Raw genomic sequence first — 20,579 nt, 5'->3', positions numbered from 1 at the left:
GTTTCATTGCTATTTTGAATGTACAATGCAAGTTTCGGCTTCCTTCTTGACTCTTATGAATTAAACTAAACCAAAGCCCCCAGCTTGTGATACCAAAAGTTTGCTTGAGCTGTCCATGGTGCTGATGTTCCAGTGTCCGATCAGCACTGTGGACAGCTCATGAAAAGGTCATACTGGTGGGTTGTAGTTGATTGTTGTGGACACAATAAAACTTACAGAACAAATCAAATGTACAGCACGTGCTGCACTATTTATAAGGACCGCACAGACACAATGAGAACATGGGAAGCTTGTGGTGCCATCTGATTGGTGCTACTAAGAAGGAGGTAGCAAGACTGTAGTTGACGACTGCGTATTTTTCCATTTTGATCATGCCCCCAGTGCATTTAATGAAATTTTCAGGACACAGTGCATTCTTCAAGGTCTTCATCTGAGTGTGAAGGTCCTTAAGATGAGTGTCAGTGGAGCTGAGGTAGCTAGGAGTCCACTGAGCTCCAGAAAAAGACATTTCCCGACTTTTGTAGAGTGGTGTGCTTGTTTTCTCCCCTTGTTTGCTGATCTGAAAAAGAATCAGTCCAGTGTGTGACTAAAAACTTGGATCCGATACGAACCGTGAGTTTTGCGACCCCTATTCGAAAGCACCACGGTTGTGCAAAAGTTATATATACTGTAATTTTTGGGGAAATAGCATCATACTAACCTGCCACGATCACATTCACGGACAACACTAATCTTCACATGCCTGTTCATCACTGTTATAAATGGTGAGATTCTGGGATGCATTATCTTTTCAAAAGGTGATATCTCACAAATGACAATGATCAAAGGCGGGTACAGCGCAAAGAATGTTGATTGCCAACAGTGTAAACGTATCCTCGAAAGAACATCAGTCTGATGTTGTTGTCTGAGCTTCTATCACAAATCTGCTTTGCTCTTTCAGGCAAAGACAAGAAAATTTAGTCCTCAAATTTTCTCTGTTTGTGAAGTGGCAAATGGCAGGGGGAGGGAGGCGGCTCTGTGGCGTGCCTCGTCGACGTCTGTCCCTGACTGAAGTGGTTAAATGCGAGAGTAATTGTGTTTTGTTTCTGGGACTGACATGTGGAACCCCATGGACCCCATCTCCCTCCTAGTGACAGGCAGAGATCCTCCCCCCTCGCTCTGTCTAATTAGAGGATGTAGCCCAGGGCTCATGTCCCAGGAAGACCCATCCCCCTCCCAAGATGGCTCCCCTAAGAAAGCCCTTAATTGGGTTCTTTAGTCATAGTCTTCATTTTGGCTGGAAAGGCATCTGTGTGTTGCTATCACCTCAGAATACAGTTTGTATCGCTCTCTTGTGCTTTTTTTCCGCCGCTCTTCTTTCCCTCTCCACGGCCCCTCTCTCTATTGCTTCCCCTCTCCTCATCTCCCACTCTCTCCTCACTTAATGAGGCCCCATAATAACACAGCAGTTGTGCAGTTGTTTTGCTACCTCAGTCAAACAGCGGGATCACTACATGGTGTGTTTCTAGTACCATTCACTTGTCTACTTAGACAGGGTAATGAGTATCATTTGGAGCTACAAAGCACCAGCCCGCAAAAAGGGGCGGTCCGTCATCTCTAGTTACACCTCACAAGTATCTGGTTATGGTTGTTAGACATGTAATCAAAGCATTTCAACCATTATGGATTTGTAACATTTTTCTACAAGCATGCAGATGCGCGTTGGAAATCCGTTGTTGCTGTCCACCAGCCGCAGCCTGGTAGCTGTTACTGTACGACCACGACTCCCCGGGCACCTCACTTCAAACAAGACGATCTGTTACCAAGGAGACTGGGCCGGTTGTGGCACAACAGTGTTTGGGGTCAGCTCTCTCCACGGCCTGATAAGTGATGACTGTGGAGAATGCCAACTGTTGTATTATTTATTTATTTATTTGATTGTGTTTGTTGTGAAAGTGTAGGAACACGGACCCACAACAGGGGGCGCAAATGAACGGACAATGGAGTAAGTCAAATAACAAAGCTTTACTGTTGTGAAACTCGCACAACAAACACAACAGATAACAATTTCGTGAATAAGCCAAATTCCAATGGTGTCGTGTGGGCAGGCTCGAAGGTAGGAGACGTCTGTCCAAGTCGAACCGGAACCACTCGATTTCCACCGCCACTGAACCCCGGGAATACTGGAGCCGCCAAGTCCCGAACTCCCAGGTGACCACTGCCTCCGCTTGTCGGATCTGGTACTGCTGGCGAGGAACAAAAACAGTCAGAGGTGGGTGCGCTGCACCCAGCAACACGGACGGTGTTAACACCACCTCCCCCTCTCGTCAAGTAAACACTGAAGTGCAGGAGTGTGAGTACTTATCCAATACTGTCTCCTGCTGCTCTTCTCTCTCTCTGTATAAAGGCAAAAAGTATTCAAAGGTGATATAGTCGGCTGGATACGTTACCTCCTCGGTAGAAACGATATCTCGGCAATGAGGTGGAGATGCCGTCCTGCTGATATACCCCACTGATGATTGCTGTCAGCTGTCTCAGGTGATGGGTGACAGCTGTCACCCTGGCTGCTCCTGTGAGGTGGCAGCGCCCTCTGGTGCCTGGAGCCCGCACTCCAGGCAGGGCGCCCTCTGGTGGTGGTGGGCCAGCAGTACCTCCTCTTCAGCGGCCCACACAACAGGACCCCCCCCTCAACGGGCGCCTCCTGGCGCTCGACCGGGCTTGTCCGGGTGGCGGCGGTAGAAGTCGGCCAGGAGGGCCGGGTCCAGGATGAAGCTCCTCTTCACCCAGGAGCGTTCTTCGGGACCGTACCCCTCCCAGTCCACCAGATATTGAAAGCCCCGGCCCATCCGTCGGACATCCAAAAGCCGGCGCACAGTCCAAGCCGGCTCGCCGTCGATGATCCGGGCAGGAGGTGGTGCCGGACCGGGTGTACATAGGGGCGAGGTGTGATGGGGCTTGATCTTTGACACGTGGAACACTGGATGGATCCGCAGTGAGGCCGGAAGCTGAAGCCTCACTGCGGCGGGATTGATGACTTTGAGGATCTTGAAAGGACCTATGTATCTGTCTTGCAATTTCGGGGAGGCTACTTGTAGTGGGATGTCCTTGGTGGACAACCACACTTCCTGCCCGGGACGATACATAGGGGCCGGGGTTCGCCGACGGTCTGCATGGGCCTTTGTCCTCATCCGGGCCTTCAGCAAAGCAGAGCGGGCGGCACGCCACACCCGACGGCACTTCCGTAGGTGGGCCTGGACCGAGGGCACACCGACCTCTCCCTCAACCACCGGAAACAACAGGGGCTGATACCCCAAACACACCTCAAAGGGGGAGAGGCCGGTGGCTGGCGACACTTGGCTGTTGTGGGCGTACTCGATCCAGGCCAGATGGGTACTCCAGGCCGCCGGGTGCGCGGCTGTTACGCAGCGCAGGGTCTGCTCCATCTCTTGATTGGCCTGCTCTGCTTGCCCGTTGGTTTGGGGGTGGTATCCGTACGAGAGACTGACCGTGGCCCCCAGTTCCCGGCAGAAGCTCCTCCAGACATGCGAGGAGAACTGGGGACCGCGATCGGAGACGATGTCTGATGGAATCCCATGCAGCCGGACGACGTGGTGGACCAGGAGGTCTGCCGTCTCCTGGGCTGTTGGGAGCTTCGGGAGGGCCACGAAGTGGGCCGCCTTGGAGAATCGGTCCACTATCGTGAGGATGACGGTGTTTCCCTGGGACGGCGGGAGGCCCGTGACAAAATCCAGGCCGATGTGGGACCAGGGGCGATGAGGCACGGGCAGCGGCTGTAGCAGTCCCGGAGCCTTGCGATGGTCGGCCTTGCCCCTGGCGCAGGTGGTACAGGCCTGGATATAATCCCGGACGTCGGCCTCCAGGGACGCCCACCAGAAGCGCTGCCGGACAACTGCCACGGTTCTTCGCACCCCTGGATGACAGGAGAGCTTAGAGCCGTGACAGAAGTCCAGGACTGCAGCCCTGGCTTCTGGTGGGATGTAAAGTCTGTTCTTCGGTCCAGTCCCGGGGTCCGGGCTTCGTGCCAGGGCCTCCCGGACGGTTCTCTCTACATCCCAGGTGAGGGTGGCCATGATAGTGGACTCCGGGATGATGGGTTCCGGTGGATCCGACAACTCCGTTTTGACTTCGTCTTCGTGTACCCGGGACAAGGCATCCGATCTCTGGTTCCTGGTCCCGGGCCGGTAGGTGATGCGGAAGTCAAAACGGCCGAAGAACAGTGACCAGCGGGCTTGCCTGGGATTCAGCCGCTTGGCGGTCCTGATATACTCCAGGTTCCGGTGGTCAGTGAAAACCGTGAATGGCACGGACGTTCCCTCCAACAGATGTCTCCACTCTTCAAGAGCCTCTTTCACCGCAAGGAGCTCTCGATTGCCGACGTCATAGTTCCGTTCGGCCGGGGTCAACCTGCGGGAAAAATAGGCACACGGATGAAGGACCTTATTGGTCTTCCCACTCTGGGACAGCACAGCTCCTATCCCTGAGTCCGAGGCGTCCACTTCAACCACTAACTGGCGACTAGGATCGGGCTGCACCAGAACGGGTGCAGACGAGAAGCGCCGTTTCAACTCCTTGAACGCGGCATCGCAACGATCTGACCAGGTGAAGGGGACTTTTGGTGAGGTCAGGGCTGTCAGGGGGCTAACTACCTGACTGTAGCCCTTAATGAACCTCCTGTAGAAATTAGCAAAGCCGAGGAACTGTTGCAGCTTCCTACGGCTTGTGGGTTGGGGCCAGTCTCTCACCGCCGCAACCTTGGCCGGATCAGGAGCGACGGAGTTGGGGGAGATGATGAACCCCAGGAAGGACAAAGAGGTGCGGTGAAACTCACACTTCTCGCCCTTAACAAACAGCCGGTTCTCCAATAACCGCTGCAGGACCTGACGTACATGTCGAACATGGGTCTCAGGATCCGGAGAAAAGATGAGTATGTCGTCAAGATATACGAAGACGAATCGGTGCAGGAAGTCCCGCAAGACATCATTAACCATTGCTTGGAACGTCGCGGGAGCGTTTGTAAGACCGAACGGCATGACCAGGTACTCAAAATGACCTAACGGGGTGTTAAATGCCGTCTTCCACTCGTCTCCCTTCCGGATCCGAACCAGGTGATACGCATTCCTAAGATCAAGCTTGGTGAATATCTTAGCTCCATGCAGGGGCGTGAACACCGAATCCAACAAGGGTAAGGGGTATCGGTTACGAACCGTGATTTCGTTCAGCCCCCTGTAATCGATGCATGGACGTAATCCCCACAAAAAAGAAACCCGCACCCATCGGGGGAGGTGGAATTCCGGATCAACCCGGCAGCCAAAGAGTCCCGGATGTAGGTCTCCATTGATTCGCGTTCAGGTCGTGAGAGGTTGTACAGCCTACTGGACGGGAACTCAACACCTGGAACCAAATCAATGGCACAATCATACGGGCGGTGCGGGGGAAGGGTGAGCGCCAGGTCCTTGCTAAACACCTCCGCAAGGTCATGGTACTGCACCGGAACCGTCCCTAGATTGGGCGGGGCTCTGACCTCCTCCCTGGCCTGGGAACCGGGAGGAACCGAGGAACCTAAACATACCCGATGGCAGGTCTCGCTCCACTGAACCACTACCCCGGACGGCCAATCGATCCGGGGATTGTGTTTCAACATCCAAGGGAACCCTAAAATCACACGGGAGGTGGCCGGAGTCACAAAAAACTCGATCTCCTCCCGGTGATTCCCCGACACCACCAGAGTTACTGGTGGTGTCTTGTGAGTGATTGGAGGGAGTAGGGAGCCATCTAGCGCCCGTACCTGCACAGGCGAGGTAAGCGCCACCAGAGGGAACCCTATCTCCCTGGCCCATTTGCTGTCTAGCAAATTCCCTTCTGAGCCCGTGTCCACCAGTGCTGGGGCCTTCAGGGTTAAATCCTCATGCAGGATGGTAACTGGGAGTCGTGTGGCGATGTGGGTGTGTCCCACGTGAATGTCTCGGCCCACCCCTAGCCCAGTTTCTAGGGGCGGGCGTTGGTGTTTAACCGCTCGGGGCAGTCTCTTAATTGATGCTCAATCGAGCCACAAACAAAACACGCCCTGTGGGCCAGCCTCCTTTGTGTAACCGGTGCCCTAAATGTTGCCCTACTCATGTCCATAGCTTCATCAGCAGGGGGTGCTGTAACCGCACGGAGTGCAGGGGCCGTGGAGCGTGGGGAGGGCGGAACGCGGTCGGAACCGGAAGGGAGAGGGACGACGCGTGCCCGGCCACGCCCTTCATCTCGTTCCCGACGGCGCTCTTCTAACCGATTGTCTAATCGTATGACAAGATCGATGAGCCCATCTAAATCCCGCGGTTCGTCCTTAGCCACCAGGTGCTCCTTGAGGACCAACGACAGTCCGTTTACAAAGGCGGCGCGGAGGGCAGTGCTATTCCAGCCGGACCTCGCAGCCGCGATGCGGAAGTCGACTGCATAGGCAGCTGCGCTCCGGCGCCCCTGTCTCATTGACAGCAGCACGGCTGAAGCGGTCTCTCCTCTATTAGGGTGATCGAACACTGTTCTGAACTCCCTCACAAACCCATCATATGTCTGACGGAGCAGTGAATTTTGCTCCCAGAGCGCTGTAGCCCAAGCGCGTGCCTCACCACGAAGCAGATTTATCACATAAGCTACTTTGCTAGCTTCGGTCGCGTACATGACGGGACGCTGTGCGAAGACGAGCGAACACTGCATAAGGAAATCTGCGCACGTCTCCACACAGCCTCCGTACGGCTCTGGGGGGCTTATGTATGCTTCAGGGGAAGGTGGGAGGGGTCGTTGAACGACCAGTGGAACGTCGCTGTTATGCACAGGGTCGACGGGAGGGAGAGCCGCAGCGGCGCCCGGAGGGCGCGCTTCCACCTGCGCGGCGAGAGCCTCCACCCTGCGGTTCAGGAGGACGTTCTGCTCGGTCATCAAATCCATCCGAGTCGTGAAAGCGGTGAGGATCCGCTGCAACTCACCAATCACCCCTCCTGCGGACGCCTCTGCGCCCTGTTCTTCCATTGGCCGTTCAACAGCCGGTTGACGCCCCTCGGGATCCATGACGCTGGCCGAGATATCCTGTTGTGAAAGTGTAGGAACACGGACCCACAACAGGGGGCGCAAATGAACGGACAATGGAGTAAGTCAAATAACAAAGCTTTACTGTTGTGAAACTCGCACAACAAACACAACAGATAACAATTTCGTGAATAAGCCGAATTCCAATGGTGTCGTGTGGGCAGGCTCGAAGGTAGGAGACGTCTGTCCAAGTCGAACCGGAACCACTCGATTTCCACCGCCACCGAACCCCGGGAATACTGGAGCCGCCAAGTCCCGAACTCCCAGGTGACCACTGCCTCCGCTTGTCAGATCTGGTACTGCTGGCGAGGAACAAAAACAGTCAGAGGTGGGTGCGCTGCACCCAGCAACACGGACGGTGGTAACACCACCTCCCCCTCTCGTCAAGTAAACACTGAAGTGCAGGAGTGTGAGTACTTATCCAATACTGTCTCCTGCTGCTCTTCTCTCTCTCTGTATAAAGGCAAAAAGTATTCAAAGGTGATATAGTCGGCTGGATACGTTACCTCCTCGGTAGAAACGATATCTCGGCAATGAGGTGGAGGTGCCGTCCTGCTGATATACCCCTCTGATGATTGCTGTCAGCTGTCTCAGGTGATGGGTGACAGCTGTCACCCTGGCTGCTCCTGTGAGGCGGCAGCGCCCTCTGGTGCCTGGAGCCCGCACTCCAGGCAGGGCGCCCTCTGGTGGTGGTGGGCCAGCAGTACCTCCTCTTCAGCGGCCCACACAACAGTGTTCTTCATTGGCTAAGCTAGCCAGAGTTAAGCATGGCCTGAGGTTAAAGTAAGCCCCTTAGCAGACCAGTCAATGCGTCAAGTCGATACCGGACTACGTTCAACAAACCAGGAAAGATCAAAGAGAACTCTCCAGAGTAGTTGCCGTGTTTAGAACAAAATCTACCAACAGCAGTTAAAGGATTTGAATTGAGCTTGATGTTTATACATATCTGTTGTTCAGTATTCAGGCTTTGAGTGTTAGAAAAATGCAAACTAGTAACTATTCTGCAAACTGCACCTGGCAACGCGCAGGTGTAGTACAGGCCTTTGCATGCCATCATCCTTCACTGTAGTTTTAATTCCTTGAAAAATCTCGATTTCATTTGGTGTGTTGTAGTTTTCCAAGAAGCAATGGTAGTGCACCAGCAGACATTTTACCATACTTTAAGAAATACCCCTTTTAAGGCAGTTTCTTCAAGTATAACCCTATTTGTTTCATATCAAAATGTTCAGAACAATCTCAGCATTCAGAATGTGAGACAGATATTTGTCTAGAACACTGCATATACATATTATCTATTAATAGATATTTGATGGAAAAACTGACCACAGCGCAGGAGAAGGTCATGAGGGCTGTAAGGGTTAAAATATGAAATTCAAAACCAATATGATCTGAGTTCATTCACTTGTGTTTTATTATATTTCAGCACTAAACCAACTGGAACATTTCAAGGTCTCTTTCAACACAGTTGATGATGATACAGACTCCAAAGCAATGTTCAAAACAGGTTTCAAAATACTCCAAAGCAGCGTTCAGATTTAACATCCCTAATTTGTAGTACAGACTAGATGTTTTGCTACTATCCCCAGCCACACATTCTATCTGCTGTCTAATTCTGGTTTTACTGTCCCGTTCTGTTGTACAGCTCATCTCAAATTTGCTCATGGAGTGTTAGCTTGGCATCTGAAACTTAGTGGTGCAACGAGTATATGACGTGTCCATTGTTCCTGAAGCAAGAAAAACTATATGCGAGTTTCAACTACAGCTGTCAGCATATGCTAAACAGTTTGTCCTCATTATGTGTTCTTTTAATTCAGCAAGTTGCAAGAAGATAGCTGGGAAATTTGGTGATGCAAGAGATTTATTGCTCCAATTTACAGAGGAAGTGCAGAGGTCACATGATCACCCCAGAAGAGATTAATAGATTTTAGTGGTGAAACAGAGCATCATCATAATAATAATAATAAATCATAGTTGTAATATTTTATTTATATAACTCTTTCAGGTACAACTCTACATCATATTCACATTCCCCTCACATTCACCCCCCCCCCCCCACGCCATCTTTTTGTTTTTACTTTATGACATCATAAAGAGCTAATGGATAACAAAGTCATCTGTAAATCTGAAAAGGAAACGCAAATCTTGTTATACTTAACGTTCCGTTAGATTCATGTACATGTGGTATCTTGGGTCTTCCTCTACTTCCTCTCCGTGATTTCATTTTTGCAGAGCCGAAGAAGCAACAATTTGATGGGTTTCCTCACAAAGTAATCCACTGATCAGGATGAAACCTGCCACCTGGATTACTGCATGGCAGACAATCAACAAGTTCAATTTTGTACTTGATCCAGATAAGAATCTGGATCATTCCATGGAATTATACATTTGGATTAGTGTGGTATTGCAATATTACTTATCTTTTGTGCAACACATGGTGGAACTACGTATTTGTTTGCTTTTGTTGTGGTTCTGTTGGTTTAAAGTGTAAGGACAAAGTCACTTTTATAATCCAGTTTCCAGGAACACTCCAAAAAAAGGAGCCAAACTTTTTTCTGCTGATTCTACAGATGGTCACCCCATAAGGAGAGAATAACCAGGCCAGTGGCCCCCTGCTAATTTCACACTCAGACCTCTGGTTTAAAGTCAGGCTGCAGTTTTAATTCTGGAGGAAGGACCACAGCATCTTTGTTTGAGGATCATTTGGTGATGTGTTCTTATGCGTTAATTAAATTCCTAAGTGATGACTACGGGTGTGCACAGGTCTCTGTGGCTTCATGCACCCTCCCTGTGCTCCAGATGCAGCTACACACACTTACTGTGTGTGTGTGTGTGTGTGTGTGTGTGTGCGCGCGCGCCCGTGCGCACTGTAAGAGAGCCTCAGCCAGAATCATTAGGTTTTTGACCCCTTTGAAATTGTTTTGTACTTATATATATCTATACACACGGTGCATTCAGAAAGTATTCACTGCACTTTTTCACATTTTGTTATGTTACAGCCTTATTCCAAAATGGATGAAATTCATTTTTCCCCTCAAAATTCTACACACAATACCCCATAATGACTATGTGAAAAAAGGTTTTGTTTTTTTTTTTTTGTTTTTTTTTTTAGATTTTTGCAAATTTGTAAAAAATAAAAACTAAGAAATCATGTGTACAGAAGTATTCACAGCCTTTGTCACGAAGCTCAAAATTGAGCTCAGGTGCATCCTTTGGAGGCACAAATCTGGGGAGGGGTACAGAAACATTTCTCCTGTTTTGAAGGTCCCAATGAGCACAGTGGCCTCCATCATCTGTAAATGGAAGAAGTTCAGATCCACCAGGACTCTTCCTAGAGCTGGCTGTCTGTCTAAACTCAAATCAGGAGACAAGGACCTTAGTCCTTGAAGAAGTCTAAGAACCCGGTGGTCACTCTGTCAGAGCTCCAGCATTCCTCTGTGGAGAGAGGAGAACCTTCCAGAAGGACAACCATCTCTGCAGCAATCCAACAATCAGGCCTGTATGGTAGAGTGGCCAGACGGAAGCCACTCCTTAGTAAAACCCACATGACAGCCCACCTGGAGTTTGCTAAAAGGCACCTGATGGACTCTCAGACCATGAGAAACAAAATTCTCTGGTCTGATGAGACAAAGATTGAACTCTTTGGCATCATGTTTGGAGGAAAGCAGGCACCATCCCTACAGTGAAACATGGTGGTGGCAGCATCATGTTGTGGGGATGTTTTTCAGCAGCAGGAACTGGGAGACTAGTCAGGATTGAGGGAAAGATAAATGCAGCAATGTACAGCGACATCCTGGATGAAAACCTGCTCCAGAGCGCTCTTGACCTCAGACTGGGGTGACGGTTCATCTTTCAGTAGGACAATGACCCGAAGCACACAGCCAAGATATCAAAGAAGTGGCTTCAGGACAACTCTGTGAATGTCCTTGAGTGGCCCAGCCAGAGCCCAGACCTGAATCTGATTGAACATACGGAGGTGATGGTCTAGTGCAGGGGTGGCCAAGTTCGGTCCTCGAGAGCCACATTCCTGACACTCTTAGTTGTCTCCCTGCTCCAACACACCTGAATCCAATGAAAGGCTCATTAAATGTCTGCTAACAAGTCTTTCATTGGATTCAGGTGTGTTGGAGCAGGGAGACAAGAGTGTCAGGAATGTGGCTCTCGAGGACCGAACTTGGCCACCCCTGGTCTAGTGGTTAAGCGTTGGGCTTCAGACCAGTGGATCCTCGGTTCAAAACCCAGCTAGACCAGAAAATTACTCAGGGCCCTTGGGCAAGGTCCTTAACCTCTTCTTTGCTCCCGGTGTGTAGTGAGTGTCTTGCGTGGCAGCACCCTGACATCAGTGTGTGAGTGTATCTGTGTGAATGGGTGAATGCCATTTACCATCTCTAGGGATCTGACAATGGCTGTGCACTGATGCTCCCCACTGATCAAACCTGATGGAGCTGCAAAGTGGAATGGACAAAACTGTCCAAAGATAGGTGGTGAGACTGTAATTGCTGCCAAAGGTGCATCAACAAAGTATCGAGCAACGGCTGTGAATAATTATGCACATGTGATTTCTTAGTTTTTTGTTTTCAGTAAATTTGCAAATATTTCAAAAAAGTTTTTGTCATGTTGTCATTATGGGGTGTTATGAGCAGGATTGTGAGGGGAAAAAATGAATTTTCTCCATTTTGGTATAAGGCTGTAACATAACAAAATGTGGAAAAAGTGAAGCGCTGTGAATACTTTCCAGATGCAGCGTGTGTGTGTGTGTGTGTGTGTGTGTGTGTGTGTGTGTGTGTGTGTGTGTGTGTGTGTGTGTGTGTGTGTGTGTGTGTGTGTGTGTGTGTGTCAGTGGCGGCTGCTGGTCTATCAGAGGGGAAACTCATTGTCGGCTTACATCATAAATTTTGTCAATTTATTTATATGTAAATTCAAACGTGTAAAATGGACATAACAGTCCCAAGTTGCACAAGCATTTCACAATTTATATCTCTATTACATACAGTATTTTATGATGGCACAATTACCAAGTGGTTAGTGCGCTTGCTTTCAGTGCGGAAGGTTCCCGGTTCAAACCCCACCCCTGCCACATATCTCCATGTAATATGGAGTTGTGTCAGGAAGGACATCCCGCTTAAAACCTGTGCCACAATCCATGTAGGTCCACCTTCTATCTGCTGTGGCGACAACGAGTGAAAACAACGGAGCAGCCGAAGGGACTTACTTTTACAAGAATATTATTGTTTTTAAACGAAAATGTCATAAAAATTTCGAGAAGCACATCGAACCTTTATTATTAAACATACATAACAGAGTCTGACTTTTTCCTGACATTGTTCCATGCAAATGTTATTTTAAAGATTGGCCAGCAGATGTCGCCATATGTAATTATATGAAAAGGTTTGAAACACTGGACCATTGCTTCATATTGATTCAGTGGTTCAGAATGTTTCGTTTTCTGTCACTAATTTTCATGTTTAAAATGCATCAGCAACCACTAATTATTACCACATCTGCCCAGATAGACTTATAATTATGAATACTTTGTTGTTGTGTTGCAACAACAATTAATTAACGTGACGACTTTTAAACACTTACTGAAGAACGAAGCAGAGTAACTCACCTAGATCTAGTCTTCTCACATAACGTCTAATCCAGTGTGCTTCTCTGTGCGCCTTTAAAACAGACTGATTTTTAGCGCATGCAAAACACTTTGGCATAAATTTAAAAATGCATAAATACGCAAAAATGTGCAAACTAATTCTCACATTCCAGTAGCTGTCAATCAAAACAGGATTCAGCCTTTTGACTAATCACCCAATCACTGTGCAGAACTCCAGCGTCCAGGCCCGCCCACAGCTCCATTCACCCCCAGCGAGGCTCGACGTCCAGGGACAGGACAAAATTATGGCTTTATCCAGTGACTGTTGCATTTTGTGGCAATGAAAAAAACCTTTCCAGGCAGTCCCACTGAAGTGAAAGGGCGCTCGGCTTCTGCAGGAAAATGCATTGACCACACACCGGCGAGGCTAACCGTGAGGCAGCATCGCTCTAACAGCAGTCAGGACGTGGAGTGAAAATGTGAAAATCCATCAAATGTGAAACGGTAATTCTGTATCAGAATACACATCAATACTTTCGTATGGTAGCTTAAATTCACCCATTTTGGCAGCGGCGCCGGCAGCGGTACATGACTTTCTCTTGCTCTCAGCTAACAGCACTAGCAGCGCACACATCCGGTGTTCTATCGAATTGTCTGTCTTGTCACATAATTCGAAAGTTCCGCATCCCGACAATATTGCGCATGCGCGCGGTTGCACGGAGGACAAGAATGATTTTCAACAGGAATGACATCTCATCAGAACACCGGTCAGGGCGCGGAGTAATACATCCAACTGTGAAACGGTGGAATATTTTGCCACCGTTACCCCAGTATTATACTGTGTGAAATCTCACACGATTAGCCAATCAGATTTGTGGAAAAAAATGTAATTGGATTAGAATGTATGATATTGACATTATATATGAGTGCAACTCCACATAAACCGATTTATGGATTTCAGTGGAATTTCACACTGTGGTAGCACAAATATGAAGGTGTGCATGAAAGAAAATCATTCAGATGTGATGTGGTGCTGTACCATTTTGTGAGCTTGATAACAGATCTGTAGCTTTTGATCATTTACTGATCAGTTTTATGTTGGTCTACGTTGGCACGTGGCGTTCTCTGATGAGACCAGAACTAAAGTTCGTGTTGCTCGCTCAGCTATCTGAGCACTGGATAAAGTGCGAGTTTAACGTTGGCGTGAGCTCTGGAGGTATTAACCTCACGATAATCTGCATTGTTCGTGTTGCGATTAAGCTTTACATCTGCCGGCTGTGATGTGGGGCTCAGATCGCCTTTAATTCAGCGAGACGAGATGAAAGCGAGCGTGCAGCTGCTGTAGTCCACTGGCCTTCCTCTGCAGAGCTGATGTAAGAGATGCACCTCTGTTGCCTCACTGGAGACCGGGCGCTATCGACAGAGACCAGAGCAACGGGAACGACATAAAGAGTGATTAGTTAATAAATCAACTCCCCTGCCTGCCTGCACTTTGCAGCTCTCTGCTCTTCTCCGATCGTTCCCCATTTTCTTCTCACCTTCTCTCTGCAGTGGCGTTAAATTCCTAAGACATGTTGCACCTGTTTGCATGGGTACACAAACCCCCCCGATGGGCACCCCTCAGAGCGTTGCAGACGGGTGATGTAATCAGATGAAAGTTGCGTTTTCACGGTGGCACCGAGTCGCTGAGAGAATAGGAGGAAGATGCTCGCTCCGAGCCAGGGCAGCCAGTCTTCATAAGGGAGAGGTGGGTGCGCATTATTGATCAGAGCAAAATTTAATTTAGTGGAGAATTGACTGCTGTGGTTTACCTGAACACTGCTGGTAACCGGCCCTGCAGCAGGACTGCGCGGCCAGCGGGTGGTTGAAAGGATGGAGGTGGAAATTCAGGGCCAGATAGAAGGAAAGGAAATGGATGGTGAGAGGGAATGGCGCCATTTTCAGAGGGAGCAGTATGGCCATTGAATGGCAGCGTAGAGATTCGCGCTTTTAGACATCACAAGGGGCGTCTGATCCCAAATTGCAGTGATTGCGCTGAAATTGTGGTAAACATGCTGTGACGTCCTCGCATGACATTTTCTCGAGCCGGGTTTTAATCGCGTGACGATGGTGATGAGGAATGGCGCCATTTTCAGCAGGAACAGTATGGCAATTGAATGGGGGCGTGGGGATGAGTGCTTTTAGGCATCACGAGGGGCGTCTGATCCCAAATTGCGGTGATTGCGCTATGACGTTCTCGTTGTGTGACATTTTCTTGAGCCGGGTTTTAATTGCGTGATATTTCGGATAGTGTACTCTTCCTGCAGAGGTGCTCGAACATGACGATTGCAAAGTGCATTTCCACTCTGCGATCTCACACGCAGAGAACAGTTTATATCTGCTCTGTGGAATTCAGTATCCACAGAAATAAAGGTATCGGCTTCATTTTCTTTTAACTTTCTTTTTCTTTTTTGCCTCCTGTTCGTCTGTGCGGCTGCCACTGCCGCTGAAGTCGTTTAACACCGTCCTTGAGAAAGCCCTCAGTGAGAAAACTCTTGGCGTGTTTAAGGAAAAGGTAGAATGCAGTGTGTGTGTGTCAGACGGAGCTGGGACATGCTGGGGGGGGGGGGGGGTCCCCAGAGGGGTTATTTTCCCCTCTAATAGCTGTTACGAGCCCTACATTATATCCAAGGAGCTACGTTCCTTTGGGGTCCGCAGACAGACCCACACCTAGACGCACTGGCACATTCGCACAAAGGCGCACGCACTCAGTTGAGCACAAATTTCCTGTCTCCGTTTCCCTCCCCTGCACATACACACTCGGTGCTCGCCGCTTTGCTCTCCCCGTGTCAATATCCTGCCATTTGAAGTCACGTACTGCAGGGGCTTCTGGGAGTCGCCGAGGAGCCAAGCTGACGGGTAATGGGCCGCATTCATTAATAAGGTTGCCTGTCCCTCCTCAGCAACGCCAAGGATGTCTTCACCGAGGGAGGAAGAGGAGGAGGTGTGTGTGTGTGTGGGGGGGGTCCCGTGGGGAGTCTCCTCCCAGACTCACTTAAAGGAGCTTTATGCTTTATTTCAACGAGAGAGAGAGAGAAGTAAAGGAGCTGTCGGGCCGCCTCTTTTTATAAGGGGGAGAGGGGGGAGGCGGCGCAGGCGAACTCGGCTAACCCTTCCAGGGGTCACGCTCCTGCTCCCCGTCAAACAGCTTATTACCCCACCTGTCGGGAAGTAATCGCTCTAGCTGAAAGGAAAGCTGTCGAGGTGTTTAAACGCTTTACATGGAGGCAGCGGAAAGGGGAGCGAGGGAAGGAATCAAGGCGGGTGGGGAGGGAGGGGCTAATAGTCGTCTCCTAGCTTTTGCCTGCGGGTATGTGGGCAAACAGGACTCAAGGTAACTCCTCTGGTAAACCTTTGATGTCAGTCTGACTGCAATAATCCTCTTTGTCGACATATTAAAAAAAAAAAGACAGTTCTTCTGGATGTAGAAGTGGCGCGTGTGTGTGTGACAGGTGTGTCTCATCCATGCCAGTTTAGAAGTGCAAGGCCGTGTTTTAAACAGAGCGCAGCAAGTGGTGCATATAGTTTGCATTAAAGGGATTAGCAGTCACTTCAAAAGATGACCTGGATTCAGCCCACCGGGGACACCAGTTACACAACCCCTGGTCCACACTCCCTCTTTAAAAAAAAAACAAAAAAACACTGGCACAGCTGCCCCACTACAACCATTCTCAACGGCCTGCAGAAATGACCACCGCTGCAAAATGCAGTGGTACCACTTTTTTTTATTTCTAAGTCACTCATGTTGGAATCATGCATCCTTAAAAACCTGAAAGCAACATGGATTTTTCCACACGAACGCAGCCTCAAGTATCACTTCCACCTGTGTCTGTGCGGCGCACTCAGCCTGCAAGACACAGGACTCGTGCTATTCCGTCGTACGTGTCAGTGTCTTGTTTTGGATTCGTTTCCATGGCCACAGCCTTTGATGTGGAGGTACTATGAAATGGCTCACCATCTGTGGTCTGCTGTCTTCTTCTTGTTACACCCGGACTTAACGGCGTTTAATCCCAAAACTGATGACCATTGATCCGTGCACAGAGTTCACTGCTGTGCAGGTTAATTAGATTTTGGATAATCAAGAGCCTAATCATGATGTTGTTCAAATGTCAGGATAATCAAAAAGACGGTGCCTGTCAATCTTAACATTTCAATTAAATTGGAAAATGTCAGCGGAAAACAGACAGATTGGTAATGGTTAAAAATAAATAAATAAGGAAGTCTTACAATCAGAGCCAAAATGTACTGAATTGCGTTTTCCGTTCCCTCTGAGTTGCAGGATCTTTAATTTGTTCTGTTTTTGTGTATTCAAAAGTAAATTGTGTAAAATTAGAAGAAATAAAAATAGAAAAAGCCAAAGTGATGGTGAGAATAAGTACAGTAGTGTTCAGAATAATAGTAGTGCTATGTGACTAAAAAGATTAATCCAGGTTTTGAGTATATTTCTTATTGTTACTTGGGAAACAAGGTACCAGTAGATTCAGTAGATTCTCACAAATCCAGCAAGACCAAGCATTCATGATATGCACACTCTTAAGGCTATGAAATTGGGCTATTAGTAAAAAAAAAGTAGAAAAGGGGGTGTTCACAATAATAGTAGTGTGGCATTCAGTCAGTTATTTCATCAATTTTGTGGAACAAACAGGTGTGAATCAGGTGTCCCCTATTTAAGGATGAAGCCAGCACCTGTTGAACATGCTTTTCTCTTTGAAAGCCTGAGGAAAATGGGACGATCAAGACATTATTCAGAAGAACAGCGTAGTTTGATTAAAAAGTTGATTGGAGAGGGGAAAACTTATACGCAGGTGCAAAAAATTATAGGCTGTTCATCTACAATGATCTCCAATGCTTTAAAATGGACAAAAAAACAAAAACAAAAAAACAAACCAGAGATGCGTGGAAGAAAACGGAAAACCATCAAAATGAATAGAAGAATAACCAGAATGGCAAAGGCTCACCCATTGATCAGCTCCAGGATGATCAAAGACAGTCTGGAGTTACCTGTAAGTGCCGTGACAGTTAGAAGACGCCTGTGTGAAGCTAATTTATTTGCAAGAATCCCCCGCAAAGTCCAGGGCTCTGAAAGGCACTGCACCGTGATGCATTCAGGCGCTGCATTGTAATCATGATACAATGACCAGTTTGGGGTCGTACCATTCGGTAAATATAGCATCGGTTTGGAAAAGTGGGACTGTGAGAATGTTTAACCGGAAACCGTGACCTTATTTAACTTTAAAGTTAGCTTCAAAACCAGTTTTGCACAGCCTGGCTCCTTCAAATTCATATAAATATGAAATTCACTTGTTAGTGTTTGAATGCATCTCCACCACACCAAAAAATAACAATCATGTAATTTTAAATCTAATTTAACACATTTTGTGCTTAAAAATAAAAATTAAACATGAAATTTTGTCAACTTGCAAACCTTTAAAAAAAAGCTGACTTTGTTGTGTTATATAGTTCACCCAACAAAATTACACTGAAAAAAAATTGAAAAGCTGAACCAACTTAAATGTATTGTTTCAATTGGTAACATCTAGTAAGTTAGAGTTGATCTAACTTACCAACTTAAGTTCAAACAACTTAATTCATTCAGGTGTTACCAACTGAAACAATTTAAGTTTGTTCTTTTTTCAGTGTATGACAAAAATCCAATTTTCTTATGATTTGTAGGGTGCCATCTAAAAGGAATTATGCAGTTCTCTCAGTTAAACAAAGATTGATATTTAACGGCAATATGTGAAAAAGTTTGCAAATTATATTTGTTTCAAGTTGTTATAGTTTGCAGGGGTTTATATATATATATATATATATATATATATATATATATATATATATATATATATATATATATATATATATATATATCAAAGCTTTTTGTCCAGTTTTTGTGTCATCATGGCTTTAAGTATCACCAGGTTGATACTTAAAAGACAAACTGTAACATAGTTCACATATTTTGTTTAAAGTTTCTATCGTTTGTGAAGTTTTTTGTTTGTTTGCTTTAGTTTGTTTTTTACTGTTTTTCCAAGCCCCCCCCCAAGTGATGTATGTGTGTCAGAATAATTTCAAGTATCACCACAAAATATGACAATATAGTTGACATATTGTATTATTGTATTTGTTTAAAATTGCTAGGGTATGTTGGGGGGGGGGGGGGGGGGGGGTTCTTTTTTATCACTATTTTTCAAAGGTTTTTGCCCAGTGATTCAAAATGAACAGCAGCCAGTGGCACTCCAGAACTTTACCATTCCAGTTATATCATTTGAAAATGACTTCCAGTAATGTAACGTGTGCAATAATTGGAAAAGTTATAAATTAATCATTTGTTAATCTTTCTACAGCAACCGTAGCTGATTCTTCCCGTGTGCCATTCAATTAAGAATTAAACTTTCATTGCAGAGAAAACTGATATATTAATTTAGTTAGTTTGGTTTCCAAAGGTTGATGGTTTAATGGAAAAAGTTTGGGAAGTCTAGCCTTAATGAAAGAGAAAATGAAAGTGATCTCCGTTTTATCTGAACATAATGTTTCCCTCGTTTCTTTTTGTGCCGTTGCAGAACCACACGTTAACTCAGCACAGCAGCTAACGTGGCAAAGATCAGCGGCGTGGCCAAGAACAAGGGTCACATGATGCAGAAAATAATGTTCAACCGCCAATTACCGTTGGCGCAGCTTCCCTCTGGCCACCTCGCGTTGAACTTTTGATTCAGTAACGCCACAAGGAACCATCGCCACAGCAAGAAAACACAAAAGTAAGGAAGACAGAAGACACTGAGGAACGGACATAAAAGAACCCTCTCGGTTTCTGACTATTATTTGGAAATAAAAAAAAAACAACTTCTTTGTACATAGAATCCTTCATGTGTTGCTTAACTACAGCTATATTACAATCTTATACAGTATTTGCCAATGTACAGTTAAAAAGAGAGAGAGTTTGGGGGGGTTTCAGTGGTATTGTCAATCAGACCAGATGGGACTCAAGCTGTTATGTAAAGGAGAAACAGGGCACCACTGAAGCCGTAGGAACCGGCGAGTGTTGTCGGGAGGACTCTTCTCATCAGCACCGGCTCCTGCCGCGCAGTTTGTCGCTCTGCATCCCGACGCGGCTAGTCATGACGGGGGGGGGGTAGAGAGGTTGATTCACCAGCATAAGCTGCAATCGTGTGTGTGAGTCCACCGTGTAACCAGAGGACCAGCTGAGGATGGGAGGACGGCGGGGTGCCACAGGAAGGAGGCGGTGACAGAAAAAGAACAACAAAACGAGAACAGGACGGGACGGGATGCTGATATATGCAAATGCAGTGACACAGATTAGAAAAGACTTACTCCCATGTGGCTCTCAGAGCGATGGAGCAATTGTGGGGGGGGGGGGGGGGGGGGGGGGGGACCTCAACCTGTATATTTCTGTTGTTGATGTTTACTGCTCGTTGAAGCCTGGAGATTACTGGAATTTGTTTTATGTTAACTTAAAAAACAAAACAAAACAGAGAATTAGAAAATCCATGTGGATTGGGGCTCATTGAGGCTGGACATAATTTCAGTCTGTCTCGGGGGTTTAACGTCATTCTAAAACTTGATCCCTGGCTCTCCTGGAGAGCGCTCCTCATTTCTTTACAGTGTTCCGTTGCTCACGCTGGAAGCCGCCGTGGCATCACCTGACAGAACTTTGCGCCATTTATGTAAATGTTTTGCATTCATCCAACCTGAGATGCACTTTTGTACGAAATGTTTTGACATTTTGATTGAAAAATGTTCGTACAGTTTACAGGAACTCACCATCTCCTGGAGCAAAAAGGACAATTATCTCCAACCTTATTCAAATGTATTGTACAAATATGGAGTTCTGTATTTGGCAGACCTCTTCTTTTTTCTTTTTTTTTTT

General features: G+C 47.3%; 1 protein-coding gene across 5 annotated transcripts in view; it reads left to right on the top strand.

Annotated features, from left to right (window-relative positions):
* The window catches only part of LOC117522219 (zinc finger protein 521), a 296,467-nt gene extending 276,846 nt beyond the window's left edge, over window positions 1-19,621 (top strand). For all 5 annotated transcript variants that reach the window (XM_034183612.1, XM_034183611.1, XM_034183609.1 and 2 more), the window contains one exon: window positions 19,255-19,621. In XM_034183612.1, the coding sequence (XP_034039503.1) occupies window positions 19,255-19,284 (30 nt within the window). In that variant the 3' untranslated portion in view covers window positions 19,285-19,621. The remainder of the gene's footprint in view (window positions 1-19,254) is intronic.
* Window positions 19,622-20,579: the final 958 nt, after the last annotated feature.

The sequence above is a fragment of the Thalassophryne amazonica genome, chromosome 12 (genome assembly GCF_902500255.1).
Source record: "Thalassophryne amazonica chromosome 12, fThaAma1.1, whole genome shotgun sequence".
Classification (NCBI taxonomy): Eukaryota; Metazoa; Chordata; class Actinopteri; order Batrachoidiformes; family Batrachoididae; genus Thalassophryne; species Thalassophryne amazonica.
Note: the sequence above shows the minus strand (reverse complement) of the source record. Positions and strands in the feature narration are given on the sequence as shown.